The 16353-nt window shown below is 43.0% G+C and overlaps 2 protein-coding genes across 8 annotated transcripts in view; one reads left to right on the forward strand and one right to left on the reverse strand.

Moving 5' to 3' along the window:
* The window catches only part of pcca (propionyl-CoA carboxylase subunit alpha), a 463897-nt gene extending 451285 nt beyond the window's left edge, over positions 1 to 12612 (forward strand). For both annotated transcript variants that reach the window (XM_059970514.1, XM_059970515.1), the window contains 2 exons: positions 10614 to 10691; positions 11637 to 12612. In XM_059970514.1, coding sequence (XP_059826497.1) covers positions 10614 to 10691; positions 11637 to 11705 — 147 coding nt within the window. In that variant the 3' untranslated portion in view covers positions 11706 to 12612. The remainder of the gene's footprint in view (positions 1 to 10613; positions 10692 to 11636) is intronic.
* Positions 12573 to 16353, reverse strand: part of LOC132394411 (gamma-glutamylaminecyclotransferase-like) — a 40449-nt gene continuing 36668 nt past the window's right edge. For all 6 annotated transcript variants that reach the window (XM_059970517.1, XM_059970518.1, XM_059970521.1 and 3 more), the window contains exon 3: positions 12573 to 13148. In XM_059970517.1, coding sequence (XP_059826500.1) covers positions 12667 to 13148 — 482 coding nt within the window. In that variant the 3' untranslated portion in view covers positions 12573 to 12666. The remainder of the gene's footprint in view (positions 13149 to 16353) is intronic.

Here is a 16353-nt window from a genome sequence, read left to right on the forward strand (position 1 = left end):
TATGGGCTCCTGTTTACTAGCCTCATGTGTAGCACCTTATCAAAGGCCTTCTGAAAATCTATCCTGCTGTTATTTCCTCAAGGAATTCCAATAAATTTGTCAGGCAAGATATCCTCTGAAGGAAAAGATGCTGACTTTGACCTATGTTACCATGCGCCCTGAAACCTTCTCCTGAATAGTGAACTCATTACCAACCACTGAAGTCAGACTAACTGGCCTGTAATTTCGTGCTTACTGGGGGATTCTGGCCTTCCGTTCAAACCCCTCCTTGTGCTATCTTCTGTTTGGCCGCAAGAATTGGAATTGTTTTTATTGTTGCGTGTTCTGAGATACAGTGAAAAACTTGACTTGCTACTGTTCATGCAGATCAAATCATTACAACGAATCAATAACATAGTACAAGGTAAAACAATAGAATAGAATAAAGTGTTACGGTTGCATAGGTAGTGCAGTACAGGCAGGCAGTAAGGTGATAGGGTATAATGAGGTACATAGTAGGTCAAATGTCCATCTTGTCATACTAGGGAAACATTCAATATTCTTGTAACAGCGATAGAACCTATGCTTGAGTTGAGAGAACATAAAACGTAGAAATCTACAGCTCATTACGGGCCCTTTGGCCCACAATGTTGTGCCAACTACGTATCTAGAATCTGCCTAGTATTTCCCAACTGCATAGCCCTCTATTTTTCTAAGCTCCACGAGTCTCTTATCATTTCTGCCTCCACCACCATTCTATGCACCCACCACTCTCTGTGTGAAAAACTTACCCCTGACATCCCCTCTGTACCTACTTTCAAGCACTTTAAAACTATGCCCCCTTGCGTTAGCCATTTCAGCTCTGGGGAAAAAAGCCTCTGGCTATCCACACGATCAATGCCTTTCATCACCTGATACATCTCTATCAGGTCACCTCTCATTCTCTGTCGCTCCAAGGAGAAAAGACCAAGTTCACTCAACCCATTCTCAAGGCATGCTGTCCAATCCAGGAAACATCCTTGTAAATATCCTCTGTATTCTCTCTGTCGTATCCACATCCTTCCTGTAGTGAGGTGACCAGAACTGATCACAGTACTCCAAGGTGATACTCCTTGAGTTTACGTTGGGTGTTGGAAAGGAGAAAACAGATTGAGAATGGGAGAATTGAAGTATAGGCAACTGGTGGCTAGGGTCACCTTTGTGGACAGGTGTTCAGCAAAATGGGTCCTCCAACCCCCATTCTGCTGTGGTTTTATAGTGGACCACATTGTGAATGTAGATAGGATGCTTTCTCTGATGCATTGGTAAAAATCAATTTTGTTTAAGAAATAGTCTATACTAATTCTTCTACCAAAATGCATGATACACCATTCACTTCCCCACTACTTCTTTGCCCTTCCTCCTAATCTGTCTAAGTTCTTCTTCAGACTCCCTGCTTTCTCAACACTACTTGCCCCTCCACCTCCCATCGTATCATCTGCAAACTTGGCTGCAAATTCCCTCACTGATCCCTCTGGTTCTCAGCCTTCTCCACTGACCGGGTAAATGAAAGGATCTCTTAAACGATTAGACGCTGGATTATTGGAATTTTAGGGAAAGTAATCAAAGATTTGGTCTAGCTATGTCAGTGCTAGTAAACCTGATTTTGGTTCTTTCTCTGAATGAGGGGAGACAAGATGGAAGGAGACTGCCAGGATCAAGGGCTTGGTTAGCTGAAGGCCTGGCTGCCTTTGGTAAATAGATTAAAATTGAAGACGTACAAGAGGACAGATTGAGTAGAAATTTGGGAGGAGATAATAGTGACAGGGTAAGGCTATGGAAGTGGGTTAGATCTGCCTCGGCTCATTAGTATACTTGGAAGTGCACAGAAATATTTCCACTTTGTTCCAGAACTCTGCAGGTCACATGTAGCAGTCAGTCAGCCAGTCATCTTGAATTTGGATCACTAATATTGTTAATTAAAAATCCTACAAAACAGGTCAAGGGTTCAGGTTTCAGTGGGGAATCCAGAATGAAGTCTTACTGCATTTGTAGGTCATGGAACAGAGAGATAAATCAGGGTAAAGAGTGAGTACAAAGATTGTACTCTGTATAGCACAACCACCTCAACCACCTCAGTGTGCTTACACGTGCACTTATGTGTGTCTGTTCATTATCCTCAGAACTATCAACGTGGTTCCCATCTTTGACTACGTTTCCTGACCTTGCTGTTCATTTAGACCACAGGACGTAGGTGCAGGGTTAGGACATTTGTCCCATTGGGTCTGCTGCACTCTTCCATCATGGCTGATATATTATCTTTCTCAACCCCATTCTCCTGCCTTCTTCCCATCATACTTGATGCACTGACTAATCCAGAACATAATCAACCTCCTCTTTAAATATACTTAATGACTTGGCCTCTGCAGCTGTCATGGCAGTGAATTCCAGATTCACTACCCTCTGGCTAAAGAAATGCCTCCTCACCTCTTATCTAAATGGATGTTGCTCTATTCTGTGCCCTCTGTTCCTAGACTCCCCCACTATAGGAAATGTCTTTTCCATATCCACTCCATCTGGGCTTTTCGATATTCGATGTTTCCATGAGATCTCCTCCCTCATTATTCTAAACTCCAGTGAGTACAGGCCCAGAGCCATCAAATTCTCCTCATACATTAACCCTTTCATTTTGTGGAATCATTTTAGTGAACAACATCTGCACCCACTCCAATGCTAGCACATCTTTTCTTAGATAAGGGGCCCAAAATTGCTCACAAGTGCGGTCTGACCAATGCCTTATAAATCCTCAGCATTACACCCTTGCTCTAATATTCAAGTCCTCTCGAAATGAATGCTAACGTTACATTTGTTTTCCTAATCATCATATCAACTTGCAAGTTAACCTCTAGAAAGTCCTGCATGACTAAGTATCTTTGCACCTCTGATTTTTGAAATTTTGCCCCATTTAGAAAATAGTCTACGTCTTTATGTGTCAGGCAAGATTTAATCAGTCTCACTACGCACTGAATCTGAGTCTACTTGTCTGCCCCATCCTCAGGCCTATCACTCCGATTCTCATCACCTTACCAAATTAGTTTAAACCTTCCAAAACAGCTATAGCGAACCTGCCTTGGGTTCAGGTGTAACCCGTCCCTTTTGTGCAGGTTATACCTTCCCTAGAAGAGATTCCAGTGATCCAGAAATCTGAAACTCTGCCCCCTGCACCAATTCCTCAGCTACACGTTCATCTGGCAAATCATCCTATTACCCTCACAGGCAGTGATTCAGAGATTACTACCCTGGAGTCCTGCTTTTCAGCTTTCTATCTGTCTCTCTATATTCTCTATTCAGGATCTCCACTCTTTTCCTACATAGGATCATAACTTCTGGCTCCTCACCTTCCTCCCTTCAGAAAGCTGTGGACCTGATCTGAAACATTCCTGACCCTCGCACTGGGAGGTATCTTACCATCTGGGTGTCTTTTTCACATCCATGGAAGTTCCTGTCTGTTCTTCTAACTGTGGAATCCCCAGTCACAACTGCACTCCTCTTCATCCTTTCCCTTCTGAGCCACAGAGTCAGACTCAATGCCAGAGACCCGCTCACTGCGGCTTTCCCCTGGTAGGTTGTCCTTCCCAACAGTATCTAAAGCAATATACTTATGGAGGGAAACAACCACAGGGGTACTTCGCACTGGCTGCCTATTTTCTTTCCGTCTCCTGTCGGTTACCCAGGTACCGGCCTCTGTAACTTAGGGGTGACCGTTGCTCCTATCTATGACCTATTTTTTCTCTGTATAGGCCAAAGGTCATTCAGCTGCAGCTCCAGTTGCTTAACAAAGTCTCTAAGGAGCTGCAGCTTGATGTAGAGACTGAAGTTCTCCCAGGGTCCCCACATCTCACACACAGAACATAGCACTAACCGCCAGACCCATTATCACCGCACTAGCAACATAGTAACAGACAGCGCCCATCACAACTTCATGATATCCAGCACAGATTGAAAAGTAGTCTCGTCTGTATGAAGCATGAAGACCAATTTGCACAACAGGATCGCACAGATAACATTGGGATATTGGTCAGATATTGTGTCTTTATGACGCTGATCAGGGCACCACCTGCCCGCCATCTTGCATCCTTCTTCAGCGCAACTGCCACCTCAGTCTCTAGTTTCTCCACTCCCCTTCCCCTCATCATACTGGCCAGCTCCCTGCCACACTCTCGGGGTTTTGACTCAGAACGTCGACATTCTCTTTCCTCCCACAGATGCTGCTCAGCCTGTTGAGTTTCTCCAGCAGTTTGTTTGTGGCTTGAAGCTACAACGCTCAGTGAGTTTCTCCATGACAACAGTTAGGCCGCACTGGAGGTTTGACGTACCAGCTCTCCAGGAATGTCCCTGGAACATGTGGACTAATTTCAGAGGCACCAATGCAAACAATAAAATCACACGGAACATAAATTGCTGTGTCTTCACCATTATTTTGTCCTAATTGGAAAAGGGATGTGGACATGACAGCCACAATTTGACTGACAGTCAGCATTCACTGAATTAGGCAATGAATAGCCTGCTGCTTTCCGACTGGTGAACAAAGGCAGATAGACATGTTTGACGTGCAGTATCAGCATTTGGGAGGGTGCAGGGGGAAGAGATTAGTAAATTGTGTGATCTCACCTTGCAAAAGATTTTTTTTTTATTTAGAGGTTCAACATTGTAATAGATCTTTCAGCCCAACCAGCTCACAAAGCTCAGTTACACCCATGTTAATTTACTAATCCGAACATCATTGGAATGTGGGAGGAAACTAGAGCACTCCTTACAGACAATGGTAGAACTGAACCCACCGCATTGGCGCTGTGATATCTGTACACTAACATGCTGCCCAGCCCAGATTCAATCTGGCAACTTCCTTCAAACTGAAAATCGGACACATCATTGGTGATCTGACACAATACCTCTGCGTAGTGCCTTCCCCATCTTGTAATTGTTCCCTAATCCTGTAAATATTCCGAGTCTGGGGTGATTGTTCAGTTTGTTCATTCCTTTGCAGTTGAACCACTAATGCTAAACAAGAGAGGACATGCTTTATCAATATGGTCTCAGGATTTATGGGATGTAAATTTTAAAGATGAATTGTTTCTGTCCTGATGGCTCCTGCTGCTTCCTCTCTACTTACAATCTCCTTCAGCTCTACAGCCTTTCAGGCTGTCTGCACTCCTTGCATGTTCTGGGTTTAACCACCCCATCATGGGCATTTGTGTCTTCAGCTGCTAAGGCCCCAGGTTCTGGACTTCCTTTTCTGTTACCCTACCTCCTCCTCTGTGAAACCTTCACTTCCTACACAATTCTCATTATCTTGTGTAGCTTAGACCAAAACTTGTTTGGCACTCATTCTCCTGGGAAGTTTTACTCGATGAAAAGCACATTGTCTGCATCAAATACTTTTAAGGAAGCAGTGGCCCAAGAGAATTGGGAAATAGGTGATGAAATAATTGTATTATTGAACAATAAAGGTGGTCAGTATGAAGAAGGGACTGGCTTACAGAACAAACACAGTTCACTAGGGTAAACAAATATCAGAGAGGAAAGAGGTTGGTAAACACTTAACCAAAGTAAATTTATAATATAGGTAAAGAAATACTGTAAACACGAAGGCAAATTAAACCAAGGTTAAAATGTGCTGTTGATACCCAAAATCTGAGCTGTAATTTTTTTTTAAACCCCCAAATTGGTACTTTTGACAACTCTGGATTAAGTTAGGGACAATACTTTAAACTCAAGCAGCTGGAAAAGGGCAGGAGAACAAGTAAGCCTCAAGAGTATAGAATTACCCTCCGGTACAGTATATGAAACGTCAGATTGCTGGCACTAAATTTCTAGGAGGGGCTCAAACAACTTGACATTTTCAGGTGAAGTAATTTTTGTTTTGCACCCCTTGGTTGTGTTGAACTGTACAAGAGCAGAAGGTGACAGCACAATTGGAACTCTACGATTCTCTTAATGCCGTCTGTCATTTTTGGCAGATAAATAGGAGAGAGAGAACAAAGAGAAGAGGTGATATTACCAAGTATTTCTCTGATCAACTTTCTGCTGCTTAAAAAACCCGCAGGAAGTTGCCTCCCTACCTCATTGATATTGTTGTGATTTGAAAGGGACATAGTCGACATGTTTTAAACTACTAAAGTTGTTCTGCGATGCTTTCGGTGCTGCTCTGTACAACAGATGCTCTGCTTTAATTGGCCTGTGCAGATTTGACCCTGGCTGTGGGTTTTAGCTGTGAGTTTCATATTTATTACGGCATTTTATTTGGCATGCCTGTTATGGGCAGGCATGCCGAAACATTTTTGTGGTCTGCACTTTCTAATGTCATGTGGGTTTAAAAACCTGAGTTTCTTTGGTAAGGTTCCAGTGGCAGGTAAACCCGAAATGCCATCAATCAGGAGGCAGTTTTTTTTCAATCTAGATACATAAATGACTGATGAACCTGTCGTTTGTATGAATGTTCAGCACTGCAGAAAGCCATATGTCACTGGCACCATTTCCAGAGCAGATCCTTCCATGCTGGAAGCTCAGCAAGAAGGAAAACACTAAGCCTCTCATTTTCCATTTTATTTTTCACTTGGACGAAACAAAATCAATGTCGGAAATATGACTGAAAAGAAATAAACGTAGTAATTGTCCTTTGCAATACCGAGTGGCATTAGAACTTGCCTTTGGAGTTGATACATGGTAAATGCTTTTCGATGGGTGGAGGGGTGTGTGTGTGTGGGGGGGGGGTTTGCGCTGGATGGGGAGTGGGAGCAAGAAATTCTAATGTGTTTTTCCATCTGTTCAAAACAGATCTCAGCCCGTGATAGTGCATACTCCCTCATGAGGGAAAAGCACAGCTGTTACTGCACGCCACATCCAGTAAATGTATTATCCTCACCTCCCATTTCCAAAGGAGCAGAACTGAAATGATGCCATCCCATGCTCTGCCCAATCGTGCTGCAGTCCTTAGCTCCGATCTGTTTCAGGCACCTGCCTGCAGGACGGTTTTAGTAATATCATCACCTGAAATAGCCAAGCTCAATATTCAATGCTAAAGTTAATTTAGTAGGCTGCACAAAATTCATAAGACACATTTTGCTGTAGCCACATTTCAATTGGTTTATTCTGGATCTTGTTGATGTGCGTGGTTAAATTGAAAGTCTTGAGTACCTTGTTTGCTTGTGTGTCTCATGCTGCTGCCAACAGTATTTTCCCTGGCACCTTGTTCTATCTGTGTTTGAGGGAATGGTTGAAAGACTTTTGATAACTGCTCTGTGCCTTAATGTGTAGCCATCACACAGTTAGATGTTACTCCAAGCAATGGGTCATAGAATCACACAGCATGGAAACGAGTAGCAGTAGGGCATTCAGCTCATTGAGTATGCTCCGCCATTCCATCATGGCTGACTGACGATCCCTTTCCACCCTGTTCTCCCATAACCTTTGACACCCTGATTAATCAAGAACCTATCAACCTCTGCCTTAAATATACGCAGTGACTTGGCCTGCAAGCTATCTGTGGCTAAGAACTCCATAGATATACCACCCTCTGGCTAAAAAAACAATTCCTTATCTCTGTTCCCTCACTTATAGGAAACATCCTCTCCACATCCAGTCTATCCAGACCTTTCAATATTCAATAGGTTTCAACGAGATCATTCTTCTAAACTCCAGTGAGTATAAAGTCTCAGTCTTAAATCCTTGCTTTTGTATTCTAGTCCTCTCAAAATGAATGCTAACTTTACACTTGCCTTCCTTACTACCGACTCAACCTGCAAGTTAACCTTTAGGGAATCCTGTACAAGGACTCCCAAGTACCTCTGCACCTCTGATTTTTTTTTATTTTTTTCCCCGTTGACAAAATAATCCAAGCCTTTATTTCTTCTGTCAAAATGCATTGCCATGCTCTTCCCAACATTATATTCCATCAGCTACTTCCTTGCCCATTCCTTGTCTGTGCAAGTCCTTTTGCAGACACCTTGCTTTCTCAAAACTACCTGCCCTTCCACCTATCTTTGTATTGTTCGTAAACTTTGCCACAAAGCAATCAATTCCTTAATCCAAAATCATTGCCATACAACGTGAAAAGAAGCAATGCCAACTCCAACCCCTGTGGTACACCACTGGGCACCGGCTGCCAACCCAAAAAGGACCCCTTTTATTCCCACTCTTTGCCTCCTGCCAGTCAGTCAATCTTCTATCCATTCTAGTACCTTTCTTGTGATATCATGGGCTCTTATTTTGATAAGCAACCTCATGTGGCACCTTGTTAAAGGCCTTCTGAAAATCCAAATAAACAATATCCTGCCCATTATTTCCTCAAAGAATTCTAACAGATTTGTCAGGCAAGATTTCCTCAGTCTCACTACACACTGCAACTACATGTATACCAACTGCCCCACCCTCAGCCCTATCAACCTGTCAAATTAGCTCTAGCAATCCTGCCCGCAAGGATATTGTTCCCCCTTGGGTTCAGGTATAACCCATCTTTTTTGTACAGGTCATACCTTCCCCAAAAATGATCCAGAAATCTGAAGCCCTGCCCCCGCACCTTTCGGCTCAACTCCTCCATGCCAACTATGTTGCCCAGTGAGATAGTACCATCTACCTGTGTTTGGCCCATTGTCCTCTAGAGCTTCCTATCCATATATTTATGTAGGTGACTTTTAAACGTTGCTAAGGTGCCCACCTCAACCACTATTTCTGGTAGCTTATTCCAAATACATACCTTCCTTCGCATGAAGAAGCTGCCTCATTTAATTCTCTCACCTGTGATCTTAAATCTATGCCCTCCTGTTTGTAGCACCTCCCCCCCTTGGAAAAAGGCAATGTGCTTTCTTTCACCCTGTCTATGCCCCTCATGATCTTTAACATCTTTATCAGGTCACCTCTCCATCTCCTACATTTCAAGGTGCATACACAAGCTGAAGATAAATCAGTTTATCCACCTATGATTCTGCCTGTAAAGTTTTGAGGAAGGCCCCGGGGAGAACTCACCCTGTGGCAATAAATAGGCTTTGATAGATTTCCATATCATTTATAACTTTGCTTAATTGCACAGGGAAGAGGTGCCAGTAAAGCTGGAAAGTTGGCAGCTTATATCCATTATAGTAATGTTGTCGGCCAGTAGCAGACAGCTGGCTGTCTATCCTATCACTCACAATTAATCATCAGTCGGAGATGTCTGAAAGTCTGGAATGCTTTGTGGCATGCAAAATCTGGGAAAGCCCGGGGTCTGTGAAGTAAGTGGCCCAGGATTCTTTATTCCCCCTGTAACACCTCCCCACCTTCCTTCCACCACTTCTGATTCTGTTCCAGTCCAAGCAGACTGTGGCCTAATGAGTTGCCAGTTTGATAATCTGATGTGAATGCAAACTCTGACCTTATGTCAAAAAGGAGAGGTTGCAGGAAGCTGCATGAACGATATGCATTTCTAATCAGCAACCCTTTGCATCAATTAGAGACAGAAAAGAAATTCTATCATCACTGACTGGGTTCATCAGAAAGACTGCTAGGGCTTGTGACCGTTTTACAAGCAGAATGCTGAAGAGGCCTTGTCATAATCATTAAGCCTTCAACTGAATTATGAAATTGTTTCTGAGATGAGTCCTTAATAGGAAGCACCATTAATGTTTTAATTATTTGAGCTTTGTGTCAATGATTTTCATTCATTGAAGGAATTGATTAGGTATGTAGGAACTAGTTCCCATGGTGTCTTGATATCAGAAAACTTATTGCTTATATTTTCCTTATTTCTGCACGGTGTGGTGACTGTGGAACTTTTCCCACCGGAGTAGTGCAGAGCTAGCAGCATGGAGTATTTGGGCTGAATGGCTTGGTTCCCTGCTGTGATTGATATAGCTTTTTACGAGGAATTTTTGGTTGGAACAGGTGGCTGGTGTCAGGTGATGCTTGGAAGTACAAAGGAGGTGAGGTGGGCTTATTTCATTTCAGTCCACCTCATTCAGGTGGCCATGGACTGGTCTGACCCAGACCAACCCCATTCCCTGAGACCTTTGATGTCTTTGCTGATCAAGAACCTATCAGCCTCTGCTTTTAATAAACCTAATGACTCGGCCTCCATAGCTGTCTGCAGCAATGAATTCCATACATTCACTACCCCCGGCTGAAGAAATTCCTTCTCATCTCTGTTCTAAAGTGGTGTCATATCTAAAGCAGGGCTCCCAACCTTTTTTATGCCATGGACCAATATCATTAAGCAGGGTCCACAGATGCCCCATTCTAAAGGGACACCACTACCCTTCCATCTCTGCTAATGAAAGCCAGCTGTTTTCTCTTCCTCCCAGTGCAGATAAACGATCCTTCAAACTGAAATATTGTTTTTCTTTCTCTCCGCATACTGGCTGACCTGCTGTGTGTTTCCAACACATCCTGTTTCTGTTTAGATTTCCAGTATCAATGGTGTTCTTGGTTTTCATTTAGAGAATTGAACTGGGGAAATCATTTTCATGGAGTGATGGTGCCACATGCGTGACTGGCTTTTCTCCATGTCGCACTGATTCTATGTCAAGTTGTGTAAGAAGTGGCAAGCCGTTGGTTATTCTTAGAATACTCTCTTTATCTTCAGCAATTTTTAAAATATCTCTCTGTTGAAAAATTCTGTGTAGGTTTCGGACGGTCAGGAGGTGTGTGTCATTGAAGCAATGAAAATGCAGAACAGTTTGATGGCTACTAAATCTGGAAAGGTAGGTTTTCTCGAGCAGAGAGAACTGTGTGAATAAATGAACAAGTGTGAGTTGTGGGGTTAGGGGAAGAAAACTTGTGTTGCTTATTAATACACACAAAATGCTGCAGGAACTCATCAGATCAGGCAGCATCTATGGAGAGGAATCCACAGTTCAGCCTGAGAGCCTACATCAGGACTGGAAAGGAAGGGGGAAGAGGTCAGAATGAAGAGGAGGGGAGAAGGAGTAGTACAAGCTGGTGGGGCATGGGGGAGAGGTGATGAAGTTAGAAGCCGAGAGGCAGAGGTAAAAGGCTGGAGAGTAATAAATCTGATAGGAGAGAGAAAGGGATGGGAGCATCAGTGGGAGGGGTTGGGCAGATGGGGGGAGAGTCAAAATGAGGAATGGAAAAAGAGAGAAGGGGGGAAGGGAAAGAGATGGCTTTGAGTGCAGCCTGTTAAATTAGAATAGGTAATAAGACAGGACTCTCTGTATTCCATGTATGAATTTAAACATTATTTCCACTAACACTTCCTGAGATAGTTCTCACAAATTGCACCTTGATTGGCCCTGTGTGGTCTTCCCTCTCCCCTTCACATCCTAACCACTAGTTGAGCACATTAAGTATTAAAGATAGTGTAACAATGCAGAGCTGGCAACTGAATTTAATTCTAGATGGGCAACATTAAAATAATTGCAAATTCTGCAGAGAGACAATATTCAGCAGGCCAGGCAGCAGCTGCAGAGACAGAAGCAAATTATTTAGGTCAGTGACCTTCCATCAGAGGGGTAAAAAAAAAACCTTATTAGAGCAGAGGTGATTTACAAGAGTTAATATTTTTGCCAGGTCTGGTATTGGGAATATAGTAGATTTTAACATCTTGCGTGTTTATAGACAAAAGAATTACATTGATTGGAGTGTCCACTTTTTGGATTGTGTCTTACACTCTTGCCCTTCTTTTTTAGGTTAAAGAAATAAACTGCAAGCCAGGAGACACTGTTGGAGAAGGAGATGTCCTCATAGAGTTTGTGTGATGTGCGGTTTTCAGATGAGTGTTGTAGATTCACCGTGCATCATGTTCTCCAGCCTATAACTCCAACAGACATTCCTGCGTGGATTTTTATGATGCCCATGATATTTATTACCTTTTGCAGAATAGGGAAAAACAAGTATTTTTGTGACATTCAGAATGCAAACATTTTTTTTTCCAGATACCTCTTCTTTGGAACTGACCAGTGATCAGGTTGTCCATGGAACGTAGGCATAAAGTGCGGCATGTTTTCTTGTGTGCAACCAGTGCAGTCAATCGAATCTATTACTGGCCGAGTCTGACAGCTCTTAATCTACCTAAATCAAATCTGTTTAAGCATACACAGGCATTGAAATCAGGAGAAATCACAACAACCCGATTTAACAAGATCATAGCTTCGCTGATTTCAATCCCTTGATAATTAAGAATCCATCTACCTCTGCCTTAAGTGTTCTGTTGCATTCTCCTCTAAAAGCCTATCTACTGCCAATCTCTTTTTAAGATTTCGACACCAACCCACCTTGACAAAATCCCTCAGCAGCTGCAGGGATAATGCAACAGATGAAGTTAAAGATGTTTTCTTGCCAGTTTTTGATTACCTCAACCCTCAAAAATAAAGGTACCTGCCATGCCAGCACTCCAAGTCTGCACTGGGATCGGAGAATAGTCTGAGTGACAAAAGACTGATTCCACAGCACTGGAAACAGTCAGTCTGTTTCCATGACACTAATGTGGCTAACTACTCCACGGTCTTCAAACATCCACCGCCAAATAAATGTGTATTTAACTAATGATAACACATTTACCTTGAATAATGTTTTCCTGTCAAAATTATACTGTTAACAAAATGACTTTAAAAACACACCACAGATCAGATATGGAATAACATTTAATAAACTTGAGACACAAGATCCAGGCCTATTGATGAATCTAGATTGAAATTCTAACTGGTTAAACCACCATCCTTAAGACCTATCAGCCCGCAATACATACTTTGGCTGCCCAAACTTCCCAAAGGCATCATAGTTGCTATAGGTAGGAAGCTTTAACCACTCTCTGTCGAATATATTTGTGCAATACAGATCGCACTGCAGCGTTCCGTTAGCGTCTGGTAGACCACTCAGCATCTTGTCCGAGGTGTTCCACTCTACCATGCGGATCATCACCGGTTTGCGCTGGTACATTTCAGGGCAGTTTTCAAACTCATCCAGGTACTGCAGCAGCCGAGAATCGACGGCGTAAACCTCACCAGAGATCAGCTTGCCTGATCCCGGTTCGTCGAGCAGAAAGGGAATGTTATATTTTCCTGCAACCACCAGAGGATACCTCTCCATTGTAACGCCTCTGCCACAGTACTGCCCCTTCCCCAGGGCTTCATTGACCATGCAGTGGTGGTTCGGCTGGCCTTTCTTCAGAGTGCCGTACACAAACACGTAGGTCATGTTGTCTGCAGATTACAAAATCAAAAGGTCTTAGACACATCTGAAAAAACAAGAGAGTCTGAAACATAAAAAGGAATGATCATTTTCTAGGTTGTTTAAAGTAGTGGGTTTGAAAGGGGAACATTTATCAAAGCACACATACCAAACAAAAACCGACTTGTACCACCAGCAGTAACACTTAGTTGATGAGCAGAAGATGTTCGTGCGAAGAGAGAGTGAAATAATGTGAAAGATAGTCTGAATCAGGTGGTATTAGAAGTTGCACAATAAATTTAAAACTAGTTCTGGGAAATGATTACATTACAGAAGTTTACCACATATGGGTAGGGATTTCCTACCCATCTCTCCCCCAAAGCCCTTGTCACTCTTCTCAATTCCAACTTCCTCCTCTACTTTTTGCTTACTCATATTCCACTTGGACCCATTTCTGTCATTCACCTCCACACCCTCAGTGACGTCAAAGCAGAATTACATGCAATAAAGCTTCCATTGTCTAAGAACACAGTAAAAATAAGCAGTAGATACAGGGAGGGTGACACTCCCAGCAAACAGGAGTCCGAGTCTGGATTCCTTAAAAGCTGATTTGCAGTTTCAATTGGTAATAAGGAAGACAGATGCAATGTTAGCATTCATTTTAACAAGTGTAGAACCTAAAAAGCAAACTTGAAGCTTTATAAGGCATTGGTCAGACTACATTTGGAGTATTGTGGGCAGTTTCAGGCCCCGTATCTAAGAAAGTTTGTGCTGGCATTGGAAAGGGGTCCTGAGGAGATTTATAAGAATCATTCCGGAAATTAAGGCTCTGGGCCCGTACTCACTGGAGTTTAGAAAAATGGGGTGGGGGGGGGCGGAGGGGTGATCTCATTGAAACCTACGAAATGCTGAAAGGCCTAGATGGAGTGGACGTGCAGAGAATGCTTTCAATAATGGGAGAGTCCAGCACACAGCCTCCAAACGCAAGAACATCACTTTAGAATAGAGAGGAATTTCTTTAACCAGAGGGTGGTAATTCATTGCTACATCCAGGCCAAGTCATTGGGTATATTTGAAGTGGAATTTGATAGGTTCTTTATTAGTAAGGGCATTAAAAGTTACAGGAAGGAGGCAGGAGAATAAAGTTGAGAGGGAAAATAAACCAGTCATAATCAAATGGTGGGGCAGACTCAATGAACCAAATAACCCATTTCTGTTCCAATATCTTATTGGCTAACCTGTTAATATCATCTTTCATAAGACAGTGGAAATCCACACCAACGTTCACTATTTTAATTTTTTTACTCAAGAAACTTAAATGTTTGAATATGGACTGTATTTAATCTGGACCAACGTCACCTCCAACTTCAATGGTCAACAAGACTGCACAACTAAATGGACTGTGTAAAGTTCCCCTCCCTGTATCCATTTTTGCTCACTTTCAGGTTCACATTCAGTGCAAAACCATAATGGACAAAATACTCTCACTGGCTACTGCCAAGGTAAAGTATCTGTTCTCAGAGAGCCATCCGTGATAAACATCTGCTGCTCCTGAACTGAGTTGTGTTTGAGCCTGGGGTCTCTCTCTACTCACCCCAGAGACCAAGGGGCTGCAACACTGGATAAATGGGAGTGCAAGTGACTTAAATGCCAGATTTTGCTGCAAGACTCTGCAGTTCAAACAGCCCGTTGCCACAGCTTTTCACAAACTCTCCTGCCCACAGTTCTAACCCGCTCCAGGTCCTGCTCGCCAACACAGGACAACGCTGAGCACGGCAATGCTTTCAGTTAGACAATTACCACACAGGTGGCAAAATGCTTTTAGAGGGCAACTTAAATTGATGAATAATGTATATCTACTTCAGTAAAGGGTCCTAGTATCAGTTAGTGCTACAGTGCCAGTCATAAGAACAGGGCTCAACTCCCGCTACTGTCTGTAAGGAGTTCGTACATGCTCGCCATGGCCTCCCATATTCCAAAGACATACAGTACGGGTTAGAGTTAGTGAGTTGTGGGCATGCCAGAAGCATGGAGACACTTGTGGGCTGCCTAGCTCAATCCTCGCTGATTTGATTTGACACAAACGACTCGTTTTACTGCATGTTTTGATAAAAATGTAGGAAATAAAGCTAATCTCATCTGAGATAATGTGCTGGAAACACTCAGCAGATTAGTCAACATCTGTGAAAAGAAAAGTAGGGTTAAAGTTTTAGGTCAAAACCCTACAACAGAGCTGGGATCTGCCAGATTTTTTATACCTGTGCCCCATCACTGAACTGCAGACATGTTACACTTCCTAATAGCTGAGCAGTAAACAGGTACATTCTGGTGAATATTCAAAACTACGTGATCAGCTTTTAATTCACGTGTTACCGGGATTGGAGGGCTTGGGTTATAAAGCAGAAACCGAATAGGGTAGGGCTGAATTCCCTGGAGTGAAGAAAGCTGTGGAATGACCTGATCAAGGTTTATATCATAAGAGGCGTGAATTAGGTGGATGGTCACTGTTTTTCCCTCAGGTCGAGAAGTAATACTAGAGGGCATAGGTTTAGGGTGAGGGGGAAGGGTTTCAAGGGGCCCAAAGGACAACTTTTTCACACAGAGGGTGGTGGGTACGTGTAATGAGCTAACAGAGGGGTAGGAGCAGCAGGTCTGATTACAATATTTAAAAGACATTTGGATAGGAAATGTTTAGAAGGATATGGACCTAATGTAGGTAAATGGGACGAACTCAGATAGGCAGCTTAGCATGGATGGGTTGGGCTGAAGGGCCTGTCTCGATTAGACTACAAGACAAAGGATCAGAGCAGAATTAAGTCTCGTCCACCTTTCCATCATGGTCAACTTATTACTGTTCTCAACCCCAATCTTCTGCCATATCCCTGTAACCTTTGACACCCTTACTAATCAAGATCTATCAACTTCCGCATTAAGTATACCTCATAGAAACATAGAAAACCTACAGCACAATACAGGCCCTTCAGTCCACAAAGTTGTACTGAACATGTCTCTACCTCAGAAATTACTAGGCTTACCGATAGCCCTCTATTTTACTAAGCTCCATGTACCTATCTAAAAGTCTCCTAAGAGACCCTATCGTATCCGCCTCCACCACCGTTGCTGGCAGCCCATTCTATGCACTCACCACTCTGAATAAAAAAAATCTTACCCCTGACATCTCCTCTGTACCTACTCCCCAGCACCTTAAACCTGTGTCCTCTTGTGGCAACCATTTCA

This window comes from Hypanus sabinus, chromosome 5 (assembly GCF_030144855.1).
Source record: "Hypanus sabinus isolate sHypSab1 chromosome 5, sHypSab1.hap1, whole genome shotgun sequence".
Classification (NCBI taxonomy): Eukaryota; Metazoa; Chordata; class Chondrichthyes; order Myliobatiformes; family Dasyatidae; genus Hypanus; species Hypanus sabinus.